The sequence below is a fragment of the Aythya ferina genome (genome assembly GCF_964211825.1).
Source record: "Aythya ferina genome assembly, chromosome: 12".
In the NCBI taxonomy this organism is placed as follows: Eukaryota; Metazoa; Chordata; class Aves; order Anseriformes; family Anatidae; genus Aythya; species Aythya ferina.
The window spans coordinates 1553999-1574231 of NC_140308.1; the positions used below are offsets into that span (position 1 = coordinate 1553999).

At 54.4% G+C, this 20233-nt stretch overlaps 1 protein-coding gene and 1 long non-coding RNA gene across 2 annotated transcripts in view; one reads left to right on the top strand and one right to left on the bottom strand.

Moving 5' to 3' along the window:
- The window catches only part of ACSF3 (acyl-CoA synthetase family member 3), a 55865-nt gene that overhangs the window by 13758 nt on the left and 21874 nt on the right, over nucleotides 1-20233 (bottom strand). The window contains exon 7 of the mRNA XM_084533006.1: nucleotides 10301-10427. Coding sequence (XP_084389132.1) covers nucleotides 10301-10427 — 127 coding nt within the window. The remainder of the gene's footprint in view (nucleotides 1-10300; nucleotides 10428-20233) is intronic.
- On the top strand, nucleotides 1334-8664 carry LOC311443366. Its single transcript, XR_014697236.1, has 3 exons — nucleotides 1334-2343; nucleotides 5624-7547; nucleotides 8496-8664. It is a non-coding gene; the product is annotated as an uncharacterized lncRNA (long non-coding RNA).

Sequence of the window (20233 nt, forward strand, 5' to 3'; positions counted from 1 at the left end):
CCCTCTCTCAAAACTTCTGCAGAGACCCCTGGAGCATCCAGCGCTGGGGAAAAAAAAAAAAAAAAAAAAAAGAAAACCAGAAAAAAAAAAAGAAAAAAAAGCCTGGAATGAATTCCTGTCATGCTCTGCACAGGGAAGTTTGTTTGTATTCCGCACGCAGCAGAGCTGAGCCTGCTGTCAGAGCCACGCTGGGAGAAAGGGCAAAACCCTGCCGAGATGAAAGAATGCGAAGCACTGGTACAGCCTCCCCTGGCATTTACACCTGGAAAAAAAAATCACTCAAGGGCATCTCACAAAGAGCTGTGCTAATAAGGCACCGCTCGCTGACGTGCTGGGTGGCTGTGCAGCACGAACGGAGCTGTAGCGGTGCGGGGAACACCGGCAGCATCTCCAGGTACCTGGGAGGCGAAAGCTGCAGATAAGACAAATTTGATTTCCAACCAGAAATCCTGAGCCGTGCTCTCCCCCACGCTGCTCCCAGCCAGGGGCAGGGGGAGTCAGGGACCTGCTGTCGGACCGACAAGGAGCGCAGCTACTCCTTGTCTTGGCTGATAAATCAGCGATACCTTCACCTCTTGGCTGGGTTTTTAAAGGCTTCCTGAGCTTAATGCATCTCCCCGGCAGCAGGGCGAGAAGCCAGGATGATGCTCAGTGACCCTGTCAGGGTACCCTTGTACATCTCAGCTCCTTCACTGTCCTGAAGCCCATTCACTGCCAGTTACCCCTTGTGCCGTGCCCTACAGCCCCAACCCAACTGCAGGTAGTGTGCCTTGTGTCATCATGCAGATCTGCCTCTGCTCACCTGGGGACTTTTCTCCTGGAGCACCTGATTGATTAGAGCACCCTGCTTGGCACAGGAGAGAAAGAAAGACAAAGGAGAAGAAAGAAAGACAATATTTGCAGGCAGGGGTGGACTGACCTGCGGTGTCACCGAGTCCTGTAGCACCACACCTCCACAGGATTCACCCCATGGGTGTTTTTTCTGGTAACTCTATTTTGAAAGAGCAGATGTTCCGAGGAGAAAAAAGCACAGGAATGATGCAGGTCAATTTTTGTCCACTTTGAGTGAAAATCAGCTCTAAACACAGCTGTGGGAGTGCACCCAGGGAGTTGTGGTGGACATACAAGGTGGACCCCGGGTTGTACACCCAAGTGTGAAGCCTCGGGCTGTGCACTGGTAAGTCGAGGCTGTAGGAGGGCTGCTGATGGCTCTCACCAGAAATGCTCCTCACGCCCACGCTGACCGCAATGGGCAGGGGATGGGCGCAGCACTCACATGCACCATCCTTCTTTGTGCCCCGCAGTGCTCACCCGCTCCCAGCACCACCTCGTGTTTGCTGACGGACTCAGGGGACTCTCGGTAAACTCGCCAGGCTCATCTGAAGCTGGCAGCTCTCTAAAACCCGCAGATGAATAGACCCAGCAGCTTCAGCTTCAGCTGCAGACACGCTAATGGAGCTTGGAAAGCATCACCCACTGCGCCTCCTCCAAATTCAAAACCCTCTCCCCCCCATTGAGATGGGCACCCCAGCGGCTCCAAATGGCCAGCGGGCTTTGGCCGGGGAACACAAAGGCCCATCTCCAGACTGTTGTTTCGGGGCCTCGGGGACTGCTGCATATGGTCCCTGTTCCAGCCTTGGGCTGGCATCCGACCTCGTTACACGACATATGCCAGCAGACAAAGTCCTGGGCACCAGCTTTCGGCAGGGAGAGGAGAGCACCAAAAGGATTAGCAGGAAAGCCAGAGCTCAGCGGGGTTTGGTGGCCTTCTGAGGCCCATCTGCCCCTTCTCATTTCTGGGCCTTCCATGTCTGACTGCCTCAAATAAGGGGAGCAGTTTTGGGAGGGTTTTGGGGCTGGGACCAGGATGGGTGCACACAAGCACGGTGCTCCTGAGCGCACGGGAGCCCGAACACACCGATGGGCCTCACCGAGACACCCACGATGGTCCCAGTTTTGGGTGGTGGGACATTTCTAGTGCTTGGACCTACTGAAGGGACTTGTCCACGCTGCCCAGCTCCATCAGCTGGTCCCCAAAGACCTCACTGCTTGTTCTCCCCACCCCGCTGTGACTCTTGCACCGCCACCACCAGACCGCGGCTGCACGCCCTGCTCAGAGGGCACCACATCTCCAGGACAGAAAGCAGCAGATAAAACAGCCAAACCTCTGAACGCTCCCGCAAGCCAGACAGCCAAGACTTTGTAGGTTCACTCGTCATTAGCAGGAACTCATGGGTGACTGATATGACACAAGTAGGCTGGGCGGAGGGAGCCCCCCCGCTGCTTGCAGCCAGAATTACTGCAGATGGGTTTGCCCAGAGGACAAGCCAGAAAAGAAAATGGGTAAGTAAAAATGAAAAACGTTTTTTTTTTTTTTTTTTTTTTTTCGCATTAGCATTTAAATATTTATAGAAATCCCTGCAGACAACAAGATGAAAAAGAAAACTCAAAGAGTAATAAATAAGTAAGTGCTCCAAGGTGTGGCAGCCCCGCTGAACACGGCTGCCACTCAGCTGGTGGAACTTTGAAGAGCACGGCAGCCATGCGTGCATGGCTAAAAATAATAATTGTAATAATGAAAACCTTAGACTAAACCCCTTTGCTTTGGCTTCTGCCCTCTGCAGAACAGCTGAGGGATCAATTACACCTCAGCCAAAGACAGTACTACCTCTTCTTCTCAGCGCGGTGACCCGTCCCAGTCTCTCGTGAAACGAATTATTAAATAAAGCGGAGATAACGATGGGAGGATGTTGACTAAGAGAGGCAGCGGTGGGATACGGGGAAGGATATCTGCCTTAAATTGTTTGCTTAACTATCCAGGAGCCCATACTTTTGCTTACAGCATGATGCCATTAGTCGTAAGTAAATATGCTCTCAGTCATCTCGAGCGAAGCCCACAGGGATGACTTGTGGAAAGGAAAGAGCCCGGAGCGATCACGTCCTAGGATGCTCTGTCCCGGCTAACAGAGCGGGTGCAGAGCAGCAGGAGCCAGAGATGCTCAAAGAAAAGATGCTCAGCCCTTCTTCAAGCGTTACGGCCAGCCTGAAGTACAAACACCGACAAAAACATCACCACTTAGCAGAACCTGGGCTTGGGTCGTGCTGAAAATGAGCCCTCGCTTTCCTGGGCTGGGGAAAGAAGGAAATCGGGCTGCTGACTGCCCGGCTCACCCTGTAATCAGTTTGTGTGATTCCACCACCCTGCTCTGTGCTCTGCCGACGGCGAGGCTGGGGTATGTAAATCAAAGGCCAAAAGTGTTCAGCAAGCTAAACAGACCGCGTGGGCACCAGCAGAGTGCCTCAAGCAACAGGAAACAAGACAAACGAGGGGCGAGAGAAGGCCGGGGACACAAATCAGGCTGAAAAATGATAAATGGGCCGGGTGGAAGGAAGGTGTGTTTTCGACAAGCTTTTGAAGGGCAATTCCACCTCTGCACGCACCGCCAGCTCTCCTCGGCAGCACGGAGTGGCCAGGCTGCCCTCTGCAAACCTGAAAAGAGGTTGGATTTGGGGTGATCGCTTCAAAATCTTGTCTCTGTCTTACTCCTTTCCTACCCCGATGCTCTCCACTGGAGTTCTGTAAATCCACCCCCTCGGTCAGCTCTGCAGACAGCTCGGCAGTGTTCACCCTTCCTGCTGAAGGACTTCCCAAAGCCCTGTGGTCACGGCTCGCTGTGACAGTGAAGACACAACAAACCCTCCCCTCCCTGTGCCCGGTGCCTGAACCATGAGCACGGATCCAGTGAAAATCCCTGGGGCCCCGTTCCAGCCACGCTCAAGACGAGAGGGGTTTTGACACCGCCTGTAATAGGACCACGTCCCGACCTCTGCCGACTGCTCGGGGATCTCGCTCAGATGCTTTGACGCTGACCTTTCCCTACGGGGTTTTTAATTTGCCCCGGAGGAGACACGCTATTTATACAGCAGTAAGTAGCCACTCGAACAAAAGCTTTGCCAATGAGCCAGGAGGGTCTGCCAAGTACCACGAGGAAGATGATTGTTCAGCCCATTTCTTCCCCACGTCCTGTGCTCTCTCCTGCTGCCACAGACTTCCCCTCTTCGCCCCCTGGCAAGCCTGCAGTCCTCTTGCAGGAACCTGCTGTTCCCACGGACTTTCAGGTGGGGTGCAATCGCTCCACGCCGCTGGAAATCGGACTCGGTGCACTGGAGGTTCTCGAAAAAGCGCAGGGTTGGCATCCACGATGTTTGATAAAACTGGAGCAGGGCTTTGTAGGAGAGTAAACACATTCTGTGCCAAAAGCTGCTCTCATTTACAGCTACAAAAATCCAAAGTCACTCCGAGCTGCTGAAAATATCGGTCTTGCAAGCAGTCAAGGAATTACACGGGCTGTGTTTCACTGTGTTTGAATGATGCTTTGACTTTTAACCATCAGACAAAACTGACAACGTTGTCTCCTTATTGCTCAAGAAGAAGGAATAAATGTCTTTATGCTTTTACTTACAGAAACACCTTTTAAATGAGGACTGGGTGGGTGTGATCCCACCTCGCTGCTGGCCTGACTTCACTGGGCAGCACGAGGCTATCCCGTGGGTGCCTGCAGCCTCTGGCCCCATCCCATGCAGACCCAGGGGGATATCCTAAATCAGCACAGAGAGATGTGTTTGGGGTAGGTTTGGGATTTTTTTTTTGGGTGTCCTTTCATGTCCCTTCATTTGTGGATCCATCAGTGAAAAGAGGAGATGGAGCCTCGCACGCCTGACTCATGGGCTTAAACTACAGCACGGCTTAAAAAGAAGCTCCTTAAACCCAGCCTCAGAGGGAGCCAGCGCTTCATCCGATGGGCTTACCGAACTGATAAGTCACATCATCTGCAGCACATTATAATTAAGGCATCGTTTTCTTTAAAAATAGAATTTGCATTAACTGAATTTATGACTAGGAGAGACACTGCAAACAAACAGAAAACCTGCAGATTAGGATGCTAATGAGATGCATTTCTATTTATAACCTGCCTTGATCAGGCTAAAGTATTTCTGTTTCAGGTGTCAGTGCTACTCCCACAAATGTAAGCAATTCCCTTGGCAGGGAAACACCTGCTTGTCTCTGGAGACAGGCAAGTGCCAGGTACAAAAGTCGGTGCCAGAGGGATGAGGTGGGAGCTGCTCGCTGCTGCTCCTGCCCCTCTCCTTGCAGCCTGAGGGCAGGAATGGGTCTGGCCATCAGCTGCCCAGGGTGTTTCCTACAAACACCAGATTTCTTTGGGTGTTCCCCTCTGCCCGTGGGGAGTTCAGCCTGAAGGCAGACACCAGCAGGTCCCTGCAGCCAGCCCGAGAGCTGCTGGGCTTCTTTGCCTGCTTCGAGGGCTTCGATGCTGCAGCAGGAGCAGCGCCACGAGCCTCAGCACTCCGCACGATGCTCCCAGCTACACCGAGGCTTTTCCTGGCTGCTTGAGCTTGTAGAGCATCGCTGAGAGGCCTGAGCTGAGAGAAAGGTGTCTGCAGCAAGCACAGACACATGCAGTGTGCTGCTGCCCAAGCCTGGCAGCATTTGAAAGGCTGCCAGGACTGATGGGCGCTTCTCGTTTCTCCTGGTGATGTCTTACTCCAGATTAATTTCTTTCTTTTTTTTTTCTTTTTTTTCTTTTTTTTTTTTTTCCCCTAGATCTCCCTCTTTCACTGCAGAAATCCAGAAGGAATAAAGATACAGAAATAAAGGTCTACCCTGCTCTTCAGCCTTCGACAGCGCCATGTGGGAAGTCTTTGGGGCAGTAGGGATTCTGGTTAAAGTGAGCCTGGAGGTTTCGTGACCTGCACAAGGGGGTCTAGCCCAAATTCAGTGATAAAACCGGACTCGGCAATGGGAAAAACAGCCACAAAGTTGTTTTTTTTAAATGAGGCTTAAAGAAAGAAACTTAAAAGACATGAGTCATCATTTTGAAGTGTGCATCAAACAAGTTAAATAACTCTTACTTTCTTAACGACATATTAATCAAAGTGCATTGATTCCTGAATCAGATGCTGTGACCAACAAGCTTTCTATCTTCTCCATCCTGATGCATGCATTAAGAGAGTTTTACTCTGACAGATACAATATAGCAATCAATAAAATCTTATTATATGGGGCTGAGATACATGGATTTGTTGCAGGATTTATGCACTGCTTTCAAGCCTGGTGCTATTTCATGTCTCAGCCTTAACCTGTAATTGAAAATAAATCTCCCTGAATACACCAGATTCTAATTTTCTGGATGTGTGGGCAAACGTGAATGGAAGCTGGCCTTCCCTGGGGGAGCAGGCTGCTCTCTGAGCCTGTCGTTCCCTGCTGAGCACAGCACCGTGCTGCCAGATTCCTCTGCAGGCAATGCTCAGGCTCCTAAATCCTCCGTCCCCTTGTTCACAGCTACAAGCAGCTCGCTGCCTCCTGGGCAGGAAAAACTCAAAACCTGCCAGCACCAGAGCCTGGCAATATGATGGGACAGAAGAACAAAGATTGGGGATTGGGATGACCGCGGTGCTGGGAGCTGGTGTTTGTCTGCTGCCTTCCTCCAGCTCCCCGGGGTGTGCCCGGTGATGCCTCAAGGGCATCCAGGTTTGCTCTGAGATCACCTCCTGCCTTGCAGGACAGCTGCAAAGGGGTCTCAGCACAGCAGACAGACGGCTGCAGGCATTTCTCCTCCGGGTCTGCCTCACCCTCAGTGCTGCGGAGATGCACGACAGCAGGTGGATACCCAGCAGTCTCCCTGGAAATGGCCGGAGGGGACTTTGATCCAAGCAGCTCTGTCAACAGCGTTAATACAATAAAAATAATCAAATTCACTCGAATGGAAATGAGAGCCACGGAGAGATAGGCAGACGACGGTGCGAACCCAAGGAAATAAAGGGGAAGGGAGCAACAGTAAATCACCGATGCCACACCAGGAGCTCGGGTGCTTCTGAGAAGAGCTGAGATCTTGAATTCATCAAAAGGTCACGGCAGCACCATGCTGCTTTTCTTCCTGTAACACACACACACATATTTGGTCCTCCTCCAACTGCAGGCACGGAGCAGGCACATTGGCAAAGGGATCTCTGCACAGGCTCCCTGCTCGAGGCACACGTGGTGTTTGCCTCTGGTCCCCAGGGGGAGGAAACAGGTCTGTGATTGTTTCACCGAGCTCCTCGTCTCTCCCAGATTTCCCCAGAAGCAGAGCAGGGTGTGAGTGCTGGTGGCCAGAGCCTGCCCCATTCATTTTTCCTCCTGTCACGGGGGGGAACGGCCATCCCCAGTGCTCAACCTGATGTCGCTTCCTTTGGTAAGACGGTTTCGTGGGAGAAAAAGAGATTTTAATAAAAGAGCTGTCAATTGAAAAGGAAAATGACTGCTGCCATGCGAGTGTTGGGTCTTTTTTTATTTTGGTTCATGTATTTTCTGAAACAACACTCGATGGCTTGATTTACAGGAACTGCAACCAGAAACAGAACTGGCCCGAGGAAGGTACCGGGAAATAGATGGTCTGCAGCCAGAGAGGACTTAAAAATGAAAGATCCCTTTGTGAGTCTGAAACTGCAGAAAGCAGCCTGGAAAATGACCTGATGGAACACTTCAGGTGGTTTGCAAGTTTTGAGCATGACCTGTCACTGCGGGAGCACGCCTGGAAGGGGAGGAAGAGGCGATGGGGGAGGCAGGGAACGAGCTCTGGTGATGCATTCTTGGCTCTGTGTGTGTGCAAACTCTGAGTGGAGGTGCCCCAGGGTGCTGACCCTCAGGAAAAGCAGTAATACGTGCCCCACGTGTGGCCCTGGACCTTCCCAGATGCTGGGCACCCTGCCCTCGTGCCCCGTCCCCGCGCGGTGCCACAGCAGCCAGCAGCCTTTCTGGTGGCACAGGCACCACGAGGCGCAGCACGAGCAGCGCTCGTGGTTCCCTTGCAGTAATTACTCTTCATTTGCTGACCCGCTGCTTTTTCGGAGTGCCATTAGCAATCAGCAGAGTGCTAAATTCCAGCTGGGGAGTTACCCACGCTGCCTCCAAGCTCGCTCTCTCCAAATCTCGTCCCTGGTGCTGAGCGCGCACCTCTCTGTCCTTGGGGACCTGCACCCTGCCAGCTTGGTCCCCTCTCCAAAATTAACCACCTGAAGGCTGCCGGCAGGGCTGGGGGCAGGCAGGGCGAGCTGGCAGGTCTCTCTCAGCACCACCAGCCTTTTTTTCTTGGAATAAAACAGCCCTGACGGCCTGGCAGTGAGGAAAGATGGAGCAAGCAGTCAGGAGAGAGGGGAAAAAAAAAAAAGAAAGAAAGGCAAAAAGAGGGGGAATAGGGTGGGGAAGAGAATGAAGAGGCTGTCCTCCTCCCGAAGCTGCTACCAGGGGTACCAGAGGCTGCCTGCACGGGGGCTGCTGCCTGTGGTGTGTCCTCAGCACCCTCCAACCTGGTCCCAGCCCCAGGCGAGTGCCTCCGCTCCCCTCTTTATCCCCAGCTCTGCGTCTCCGCTCGGCGAGCGAAAGGGTTAAGTTTAATTTATACTGATTTCTATTTAATATCATTCTCTCCCCGTAGGAGCCGGCAGCTGTGAGCTGATTGTACTCTCTCATTATGCAGTCTGTATCACTAATGGCCTGTGACAAAGGCATGCCATCTTCCAGGCCTTACCCCCGAGAGCCAATTAAACACACATACTCCCTTCCTGTTTGCAGCGCATTACAATGAAATTAAACTGAATTTCAAAATCATTTTCTCCTAAAGACATCTCTTTGCAATAATTAATGCATGCTATTCCTTTGCATCTGAAATATTCATCAGGAGCCTTGACTACAAAAATTTTTAGAGCTGATTGCCCCGCACCCGGTGCTGTCTGCCCCTGCTCCGGCACCAAACGTGGCCCTGGCCTGGGATCAGGACCTGCGGTGACACCCCCGGCAGGGCAGCCCCGTGTCTGGTTCAGAGCAGCCGTGATAATAAATCACGGCGTTGTCACAAATTCTCAATAAATACGATTACAGAGCGGGCATCAGAAATCCACCCCGGTGCCCCTGGCTCGATGGCACCGCTAACGCGGGGTAAAAGGGGAATGGGAATGTCAGGGCTGCTTGTCCGTGAGGGCTAGGCGGACAGCAGGCATCCCACCCTCCTGCACTGCCAAGATTAGGGGACGGTTGGGCTCAGCACCACCAGACAAACGCGCTGCGGGCGTTTATCCCAGCGTCCAAACCGCTTGTGGCCGGTGGCAGAGGTGGCAGGAAGAAGGGTGGCCAGAGATACGAACCGACCGCTCAAACGCTGGGACCAGAGCCTGCAGAGCCATCTCAGGGCACCGCCGTGCTCGCTGTGGGCACAGGGCTAGTTTATAATTTAATCCAACTCGTAGAGTTGTCCCAGGGGATGGGAACCTCTGCCCGAGGAGGCCAAGCTCTAGCGCTGTGTGCGGCGCGCTGCACGCAGAGCGGGAGGCGTAGATCGAAGCACATCACTTATTCATGGTCTGTCACGTCTGTTCCGCTTGGGAAAAGCCTTCAGCACAGCATCCTCCTGAATTTGTTATCCCACATTACGGACAGGATCAGCCTCAAGAGTTCCCCTTCGAGGCCTTGCCGCCCCAGCCAGGGCTGCTGCAGGTAGGGGCAGTCGGGGCTACACCCGCTGCCAGCAGAGCTTGGGCATAACAGGATGTTTTTTTTTTTCTGTTTGCAAACATTAGATAAAATCTACCAAGGTGTGCCACAATATATATCATTGCTATCTGGATATTATCTTCTGGTGAAATCTGGTGAAATTTGATCCAAAGGAATCAAACACCAGAGGTGTTCCCGTTCCTGGAAACGTTAAATGTCTCAAAACCATTCCTTATTCCCAGTCCAAAGGGCAAACCCCAGGAACACCCAGGAAAATAAATAAATGAATAGATAGATAGATAAATAAATAAGTAAATTAATTAATTTCCTTTGCAATTCGGAAACATACCACGTAAAATAACATGAGCCCCAGATTCAAAACAGAAGGTCTCTATTTGGAAGACGCAGACCTTTCACTCAGAAAACTTTCAGAAGGTGACATCCTGGCAGTTCTGACACCTTCCCAAACTGTTCCCCAGTTGGGGACACTCACCATGATTCTCCTCCAAAAAGCTCATTTAAACTGGGCCACACCACGACCTGTTGTCAGGTGCTGAGGGGCAGGGCTCAAGCCCCCAGGAAGCGTGGTGCCGCTGCGCTGCGTTTCCAGCAGCAGCCCCGAACATCCCCCATTCCTTGGCTGAATAATTAGGGCCAGTGCACGTGAAGAAGCGAGGTGAACCCAGATCCCATTCTCCAGATACAGCACAGAAAACAACCCACCTCCCTGGTCCGGGCAGGGCAGCACAGTACCTGTTTTGAACCAGCCATCGGGCGTGAAAGCGTCTTTTGTTTCCTGGGGTCTGTTCCAGTACTCGCGGAACACCGAGGGCCCCCGGACGAGCAGCTCCCCTTCTTGGCCTTCAAGACCTGGAGTCACCTGCAACAAAGCAGGAGGGAATGTGAGGGAATTCAGCCAGGGAAATCAACCCATGTGGCAGCCCTAAAAATCCCCTGTCTCTGCTCGCTGCCCTGGAGCCCAGCGTGGTGCAAGGAGAGGGATGCTGGCAGGGGATCAGCAGCACGCAGCGTGGTTTGCAACCTCCAGGCTCCCTGTTTGGGGCATGCACCCCGTTGGGAGCCCTGTGGCCATCTCAGTGACAAGACCGTCCCTTCCCGTGGCAATTAGGATGAGAGAAAGTCACAGAGGTTTCATCCTGAAAGGCTCCCACGTCCCAGACAAGGACACGTCCCGTCCCCAGAGCTCTGCTGCCCTCCAGGCGTGTAGCTCCAGCCGTGACAGCAGCAAGCCAAGGGTTAGTGGCCGGCTCAGCCTTGGGAGTAGCAGCCACAGGGGACGTGGCCACCAGCTGCAGCACTTGGCCCTTGCAGCAACCTGTGGCCGGGCTGGCAGCGGGGACAACCCCTGCTCTCCCCGGGGGAGGCAGCACAAATAGATCCCCTGCTGCAGAAACGGGCTGCGGCGTGGCGAGGGGAGGGCAAACCCAGGCAGAGCTCCAAAGCGAAGCCAAAACTGAGCTTCCCGGGGAGCTGCTTCACCAGCCGAGGGAGGGTTTGGCCTCCCCAGCTCTTCTAGAAATATAAAATGGGCTAAAAATGGGCTACAGGCTCAAAGTCACAGCTTTCCCGCAGCAGCTGGGAGATCGGGTGCTGGTGGTGGCAGCACGAGCGCCTCGTGCCCCTCGCGGCTCAGCACCGTGCTCCTGCAGGCAGGAGGAGGCAGCAGGACGAGGCACAGCTTCTGCTGTGTTGATAGAAACCTTCGCTTCCCCAAACTGTCAATCTGACACTATTTATTTATTTTTTTCCCGAGGAGGTGGCAGGAAACACCATCTGATTTGTTCTCCGGGACGCGCGGCATCTTTCGGGCGCACTGCGAGGCGGCGGCTTCTAGTGACAGCTCAGCACCCTGCAAACCTGCACGAGGAGGTTTTCTATGGCAACAGGACCGAATCTCCTGCTGTTATGGAAACTAGAGAACCACGGGGAGGTCGCAGACCTGCCTGACATGGCACGGTGTTCCTCTCTCCTGCACGTAATCTGCTCTGCAGTTCCCAGGCTGGGAGATGAGGCAGTAGCGGCGCGGGTGTAGCAGTGCCTGTGGGACCGTGTTAACCTCAGATCCTTTGAAGGGAAAATGTGCAGAAACCCCACTGTGAGAGGTCACTGCAAGAGCTGCTGCAGCCCCTCGTGGAGCAGGTACCTAGCGGCAGCTCCCTGCCCCTCTGCACTGGGGCTGCTGCAGCACCGAGGTTCCTCTGGGACCCCGGAGTGAGCGGTGCCAAAAACGCGGCCACGAGGGAAAGCAGTAACAGCAGTGCTGGAACACCAAGCGGAACCACGGATCTTTGTATCTCTGCAGTCTTTGATGGGAACAAAGCTTTCCTAACGGAAAATGCTCAGAAAGCTGCTTTTAAGGCACCGTTTGTGCTTTAAGTCACGTCGTCCTGATGTGCTGTCTTGGAGGACGCGGTGACACGGGGCTTTCTGCACCAACAGCCCGGGCACTCCGCAGAGCTGCCACCTCCTTAAATGCCAGGAGCCGGACCAAGCCCCCAGAGTCCTCGCTGGGTTTTATTTCCACCACCTAGGAGATGCTGCAGGATAAAAAGCCTGCTACTGCTGATGAGGGGAGCTCAGCTGAACCATGGCAAGCTGATGATGGTGCCGGACCAGGGAGCCTCAGGGGACCTTGGAGAGGGAGCCTGAAGACCAGACGATGCACGGGCACAGAATCACTTGGGGTCTGGAGAGCCCAGGGCCAAACCTTGGCACCTGCATCCGCAAAGGGGCGCAAGGCACAAAGTCTGTGCCAGGGGGCTTGCAGGAGCCGCAGTGGATGGGGCATGCCAGCTGTTTTGCCACGTGGCCCTCCTTTTCCTGCTGGCCTGGCCATGGCACCACAAACCAAGCAGCTTCCCTGAGCAATTCTGTCAGCCCGGTGCCACCGGTTTCAGCTTTTCCCCCTTGGGAAGCACACCTGGGGAGCACTCCCCAGGCCAATCCCACCCCAGGCGCCCTCCAGCAAGCCCCCCTGCACCCCACTCACTGCACCCCAGCTGGAGAGGACACACTTAAATCCTCCTCACACCGCAGGCACTTTAATCACCAGTGTGAGCCCCAGCACCATTCCCTGGAGCCATCAGCCTGCCTCCAGCTCCCCAGAAAGGGCTGGGAAGGGGGGCAGCAGAGGTAAGCACCCGCGAGGACCTGCCGACAGCTGCCTCGGATTCCTCCACATGCCCTGCCAGATTTGATGTCTCGCTGAAGGCGAGCAGGGATGTGAACGTGGCCATGCCGAACACCTCTGTGCCCCCAAGGCAGGGCACGGCACCACCACTGCCCCGGGGACCAATCCTGCACGGCGTTTACCTGCCCGCCGCCGCTTCTGCTGTGAATCAAACCTTGAACGAGCTCCAAATTCCCTGTCAGATCGACTCGAATTTTGGCAGAGGCTCAACCCACGTCTTATCTAGAGCAGAGCTCCTTGGCAGCAGGCACCTCCCTGTTGTGTAATTTAATGATGTTATGGCTGGCTTGCAAACAGTAAAACAGAAAGGCCGTGACGTTATCTTAATAGGATTTTGCTCGCTGAACTCCGAATGTCACTGGCATTGCTCCCCGGCGTAGCGGAGAGGACACAAACCGCCCCAGTGCCAGCAGCCCGGCTTGCCTGAAAACAGCATCGGTAAAAATTCAGGGTTCGAGGCACTTTTCTGCTACAGCCTCTCGCCTCTGATCCCTGCTAGGACCACGGGTACGCCCCCAGCCAGCCGGCTGCATGGCAGGGAAGCGGGCGTTTCGGCGGCAGCGGCGTGGCTAGCTGGTTTGTTTCCTTTCTCCTCCAAATCTCAGCGGTCCCCGTTGTTGATACACTGCAACCGCGTCACAAGCAGCTGCTGAAAAGCATCAGCTTGCTAATTGCACTGATATCCTGGTCTCCGAGTGCCACATCGCGATGCACGTTTCGACTGCTTCCATGCACTCGAGCAACTTTAAAAGGGAGCCCCCCCACCCTGTGCCCCCGGCAGGCTGCTGCTGCCCCAGAGCTTTCCGCTGCAAAATGCACCCGGCGAGCTGAGCTGGGCCAGCCGGAGTGCCGGATAAGATTACATTTTCCACGCACGAAAATAAAAGGTTGTAATAAACCCTTTGAAGGGGTAAATCCGGGCGATTATGAACTGCAGGTTTTCGCCGCTTCCATTTTACCTCTTCATTAGCAGGAAGCGAGGGTGGCTGGTAAATAGCTGGGAATCCCCACTTGGCAAGCAGCCCTGCGATTTGTTCAAAGTGGCCATTTGTTTTCTTGTGGTCTCTGATCTGTGCTGTGCCCCTCTCCTCCGGGAGCTGCAGGAGAGGAGTTTCTAATGGACGGTAATGGAATTAGTTGCTTTTATGGAGGCAGACGTACGGCAGCACGGCTTTCGCTGGGAAGGAGGGGAGGCACGGCAGATGCCTGAGCAGAAACATGTGGGAGACAAAGCGAAAGTTGAAAGGCAGGTCTGGAAGGAGAGGTAATAACTTTTTATTAGACTGATAGAGCGGGGAGGAAGACAGACACGCTTGTAGGGAAAAAGAAAAAACAAAAACAAAAAACCTTCTTCAGGATGGAAACAGCAGCAGGATGCCACCGGTCGGCGTCTGGAGGAAACGGCCAACTTCCACCAGACCTCTCCTTCCCCCCAGCCCCAAAATAATTACCTAAGCCTCTTCCCTGGGTGAGCACGGAAGGCTCAGGGCTGCAGATGAGAGCACCTGCTCTTAGGGGTGCCCACCAGGGATGGCACAGCCCTCACCGAGGGGAAGCGCAGGGCTGGGTGGGGTGGGGGCAGGAGGGCAGCGCACGGGGACCCTTCATGCCCTGAGGGTCTTGCATCATTTTCCTTTCATTCCTCCCTGCTTTTCCTTCTATCCTTGGGTCTCCACTCCGTGTTTCACCCCTCCTACCCAGCCAGAGCCTGGTTTTCCTTCACAGCCCTCTTCCTCCACCAGCAGGGCTGCCAGAGCAGGAGGGAAGAGCCCAGCGCGCACGGGCTGGGCACCGTCACTGACACCAGGAGGAAAAGCAAAATCATGGACATTTGGGGGGAAAAATTGCTTTTGCAACGCTGCCTCCTCTGCCACAGCCGGTACCGTGCTCCTCAGCTTGGAAATACTTGGCGCTTTCCCCACCTTATAAATAAGTGATTACTGTAATCAAAATAATTAAGCAACCCAGCCTTTTAAGTGACTAATAGAAGACAATAATTTATACGTGCGAGGTTTATGGAAGTGATGGAGCCCTTTCAGCAGTTCTCACAGAGCAGTAACTTTTTTAAAAGCAAACAAGCAAACAAAAACCACACCAAAGCAAGGAAAATAAGGGAACAAATCCCAGAGGAGCAGCAGGAGATGGTCTCACCCGGGGGCACGCTTGGCACCAACTGCTCCCATTTTCGTGGCCACTTCTGCCTGCTCAGCTCGATGCTGGCAGCCTGGGGAGCGATGCCTGTCCACAAGCCATAGCTTCACGAACCCACATCCTATTTTTTCCCTGTCTTTCGCCACGCTCAGCCAAATCAACCGCAGCGCTCGTGCACGGCTGGGGAAGGCGGAGGATGGATGCCGTGCCATGTCTCGCCGCCTCCGAAGCCACCAGCAGCATTTCCAGATGTTCTCTGTCCCTCCGAAGACCCCTCACTCGCTCCCTGGGGATTTTGGTGGCCACGAGAGCCCTGGTGACACAGCAGAGCCTTGCCACAGCGCAGCCTCCAGCAGCTCAGCCCCCATAAACCAAATGAACCAGGGGAGCTCCTGCTGGGACCCTGCTTTTCTTGGTGCTGTGCCAGTCCGGGCCTCTGGGACCAGGGAAGTGAGGATGTGTTTACCTGCCTCCCAAAAGGAGGCTGGAGACCAATAATCTGCTCGACACCCCCTTTTAATCGCTGTCTCCCTGGGTCACATTTGTATGGATGTCCTCGAGGTGCGAGGCTTGCTAGCGCACTACCAAATTACCAGGCAATCTGATCTCTCATGCACATTCATAATTAAAAATTCCCTGCTAAGTTGCATGTTTTTGTAAAAGCATTATCTTTCCTATGAGCTCTGTGTCCTGCAGCATCCTGCAGAAGGCAAGCAGGAGGCAATTTAGACACAGAACAATTTTCCTCCTGCTGGAAAAAGGCAGATTTCTGCTCCTCAGGGACACGGCGCAGCGCAAGAAAAATAAAAGCAAAAAACAAAAACCCCAAGCCCAGACTGTAATCTACAAGGCCACATTGCACATCTGTTTTTGTAACGTTAACTTTTATAAAAGGGCTGGGAATAACACAATCAATTTACTTTTCATTTTGGAAGGTTATAAATTTAAAAGCAAGGCTGGTGCACGGCGGAGCTGGAACGCTGAAAGTTATTCTCAAAAAACCCAACCCTCTACTTACAGCAAATGCTGCTCCACTGAAAACGAAACTGACTGTATATATTTTGGGGCAATACCAATTTTTTAAAGTTACCACGCTGATTAAGTCCAGATGACTCCAAAAGAACCACGGAAAGCAACCCAAGTTTGGGAGAGGTCAGTCTTCCCTGCCGTTGCTCCACGGATCCCAGACTTCTTGCTCTATATTCACACCATAAATTAGCAGCGTAACGCCATTCCAGAAATGCCAACAGCTCTCCACTCTGCTGCTCTCATCCCTCTTGTTTGCAGGCCCCAGAAGATAATAAACGAGGCGAGATGTCAGCACATCTTCCCACTCTCTCAGCTCTGTTCATTAGAGGCAGGTTCCCGACGTGCATTCGCAGCGCCCGCTCTGATTCCGGGCTCGGGGGCAGGCAGGGTACCAGGCAGGGATTCAATTAGTGTCCCACCTCTGCTTCGTTTCTCATAAACCTCACTCAAAAGTCGAGGTCAGCGAGGCTGTGACGTGCTCGGACTGCAGACGGCCGTGCTGCCCAGCAGCCTCTAATTGCTTCCTGGTGCTAAGCAGCCCCGAGGCGGCCGCTGCCTCTCCTCCTCCTTGGCTGGAAGCTCTCTGGGGCACAGGCTGCCCCTTCTGCTGGGCTTCTTCAGCATCTCCCCCACCTCGTCCTTCAGCAGACGTCCCCGAGATGTGCTGCAGCAGCCACAGCCTCTGCAACCTGATGGAGAAATACAGCACGGGACGAGGCAGGAGCGCAGCCCCTTAGCACGTGGCTGAGCCCACAGAGCAGAGGGATTCGGGGGTGAGGCTGCAAAAAGGGAGCAGACACAGGCAAGGGGCTGCACGGGCAGAGCTGCTTCCATCCCACATCTCACAGCATGGGAACAGGAGCTCCCCAGCTTCCCAGGCTGGCCCAGTGGCAGACGGCTCTGATACAGAGAGAGAGAGAAGGGCTGAAGGCCAAAAACAGCCACGATGGGAACAGAGAAGAAGCCAGCCCTCATCCTTCATGCTGGGACAAGCAGGGTGCCAGCCTGATGGAGGGGACCAAGGAGACATCCCAAGGCAGTGGGAAGCCAGGGAGAAGTCCTTCTCCCCCTGCAAGGGGGAACGGATGCATAAAATGGTAATAAAGAGATTAATGGACAGCTTGAGGGTGCTGGGACCAAGGTTAGCCCAAAGGAAGCACTCGTGGAAGGAGGGTTGTTCCTGACAGATGGACTCAATTTGAATGCAGGAGGAAACAGCCTCCTGGGATGGAAGCTGCTCCTGTGATAAGAGGCTTTCAGCTGAGAAACGCAGGGACGTGGTGCTAGCGTCATCTCTACCTCCACCTTTACCACCAGGAAAAAGAAAAATACAGCTGTGGCCTCAAAAAAAAAACCATCAGACAGACAGGGAGGAGGCAGGAGTATAAATACCAGCAGGAAGGCAGTCACCGACTGTGTTGACTAAGGAACTGGATGTGGTCAGTAAGGAGCAGCTCAGATGTTTACGCAGTACTGAAAGCAGCCCGGGTAACCAAACGGACACTGGGGGGATGAGAGGAACACGGGGAAACAGAAATCATGGCTGGAGTATACAAAACAAGCAGTGTCCAACGCTCGGAGGGCTCTGGAAGGAGTTTTTGGAATAAATAAGGGCAAATGGAAAACAGGATAAATGTAGTGCTTGTTTACCTAAGGTGGATTGTGCCAACGACCTGAGGACTGATGTTCCAGCTGGAGGAAAAGCAGCAGACCTAATCCCAGCTGCCTTCCACAACGTGGTCCCCACACCGCCTGCCTGGGAGGTGGTTCCTGGTGGCAGAGATCACGACCTGAGGGCACGGTTTGTCAAAATGGCAAAGACCTAGGCGGGGAGGATAAAGCCTGAAGCATCCTGCGAGCCCCCGTGGTGGCGAGGCAGCCTCGCCAGCCACTGTCTGCAGCTCAGCCTGAATTTCACCCAAGTCCCACGCAACAATTTGACCCTTGGTGCAAGCATCCTGCAAGGCTTCAGCACCGTACAGCCCATCCTGCACAGGCAGCAGCAAGCCCCTGACAGGAGATGGAGGTGGGGTGCTGCAGGTGATGCCCAGCACCTTGGAGCAAGCCTGACTTTCCCTGCACCTCGGTGGTGACCACGCACATCCCTGCTGGTTCTAGGAAGGTCTCAGCAAACCGTGAGAGAGGTGGAGCCGCTCCTGGTGCCCTCTCCAGAGGATCCCCAGCATCTCAGAGCCCTGGCCCTGATATAGGGTGAGGGACTGGCTGTCCCCACGCCGTCGGTGGCACGGAGGGGCTGGCGAGCAGCAGAGAGCTGCTGGCAGATGGCGGAGACGCGGGGGGCACGGGAAGGAGGGGCAGGGAGATGCTGGTGGCTGCGGGGAGGAACGGCCGCAGCAGAGCCGGTTCCCGTCCAGGACGACAGCTTGCATATGGATAAACAACGAGATAATTACAACCTTGAAGGAGGGGGACGAGGGAGGGGGGGGGTGGAGAAAAGCCCGTGGCTGCAGCGTCCTCCTGCTGCCAGCTCCTGCAGCCCATACGTCCTGCACGGCTCCCCTCGCAGCCTCGGCGCGAGGAAATTACTCGCCATAAAAGCCCTGGCTGGAGCACGGCATCAGATACAGCTGTGAAACCATTTATCTATTGATAGACCCCTATTGTCGGGGACTGGGGCTTGGCTTTCGTGCGAGCGAGCAATTTGGAAAAGCGAAAAATAAATAAATAAATAAATAAATAAATAAAAAACCCAACAAAAATGACAACCCCCCCCCAAAAAAAAAACCTAGCAGCCAACAAACAAACAAATAAAGAAGGAGAGAGAGACAATACCCAACAGCTCGCAGGGTTTGCAGGCCTCTGCCAGCTGGGAAGCTAAGCGTATGAAATATGCATCGCACTGAACAAAGCGAACTGAAACGCTCAGCGCCGGGAAGCTGTAACCCTTTCCTGCGTGCAGGAGCTGGGCACGAGGTCCCGAGCTGGAGCTGGGATTCCAAAAAGTGAAGGGGAAAAAAGGTGAAAGGCATCGGGGTGGTGGGTAAAGAGGGGTGCTGATACCTTGCTGTGCTCGGGCTCTGGGGTTAAATACTCACTGGGGTGCCTTTATGGTCAAGTTTGGTGTTTAGGGACTGCTTCTTAGTGAGCTGGGGTGGCTCCGAGCAGGCGAAGCTGCTGCTGTCCCCTGATGCCTGCTCCCACACCTCCCGGCTCCCCAGGGAAGCAGGGGAGGAAACGCTTCTCTGAGCACTTGAAGAATGGGATCTCATCTCCCCAGGGGACCTCGCTCTGCACTGAACACCCCAGAGCTGCTCTCAGACTGAGGTGCAGCAACAATTAGCAGGTATTTGGCACGGCAGCACCTAAAAAAGCCTGAGCAAACTGGGAGTGAGCGAGCACGGGGCTCCTGGGTGCTGCAGGGAGATGGGAGGGCTGGAGCACGTGGGTGGGAGGCATCCAGCACTCTAATCAAGGGACGGGGAAAAAAAAAAAACGAATTGAGGCGCAAAGAGCTCCAGCAAACTTTCAGCTAAGTAGATTATTGATCTTCGGGGCATGCCAGGAGCCAGCTCTGCAAATTGCACCAGTCCCCTGCCACGAGCTCGCACAGTTACCGGATGGTGGGGCACAAAACGCTCCCCGCCTCGCCACCGCCACGTCCCCGGGGTCCTGTCTGCACCTGGCTGTGCAGGATGGCGACGTGCCCCAGGGGTGGCACGTAATGGCAAGCAGAGCTGTCCCAGTGCTTAACGGGAAAGGCGGCGTGAGCAGCTCGGAGCGGGTCTGTTGTGTGCTGCTGTCAGGAGGGAGCAGGAGGCTGAAGCCTCAGCCCAACGCGAGCGGGGAAGGCGCTGACCTTGTGAGGCTCTCGCTACAGCTAAGCAAATAATTTCCTTGGCAAACGCAGGCGCTCGCAGGAAGAGGAGGGGGGTTTCTGGCTCCTCGCAGCCCAGGCGAGGTGTGAACGCCTCGCAGATTGCCCTGACAATGTGCCTGACCCCGTCGCCGAGATCAGCTCCTCGTCACCGAAATCAGCTCCTCGCGGGAGCCGCAGGGATGCTGCGAAGAGACGGCTCAGAGCTCAGCTCTTGGCAAGGTGCTCAGCTCCTCACCGCATCCCGCAGGTCCCACCACGCTCCTTGGGGATGGCCTGCCCCAGAGCATGGCCCCGTGTCCCCCCCCACGGCCAGGACCTGCTCGGTGCTGGCAGTTTCGTTATTATCTGGGCAGGAGGAGCACAGATGTGCACCGCGCTCCCTGTGTACGGAGAGAGGTCCCTGCCCTGAAAGTGGTGTAATTGAAGCAGACGGCAGGCGTTTATTGCGCCGGCCGGG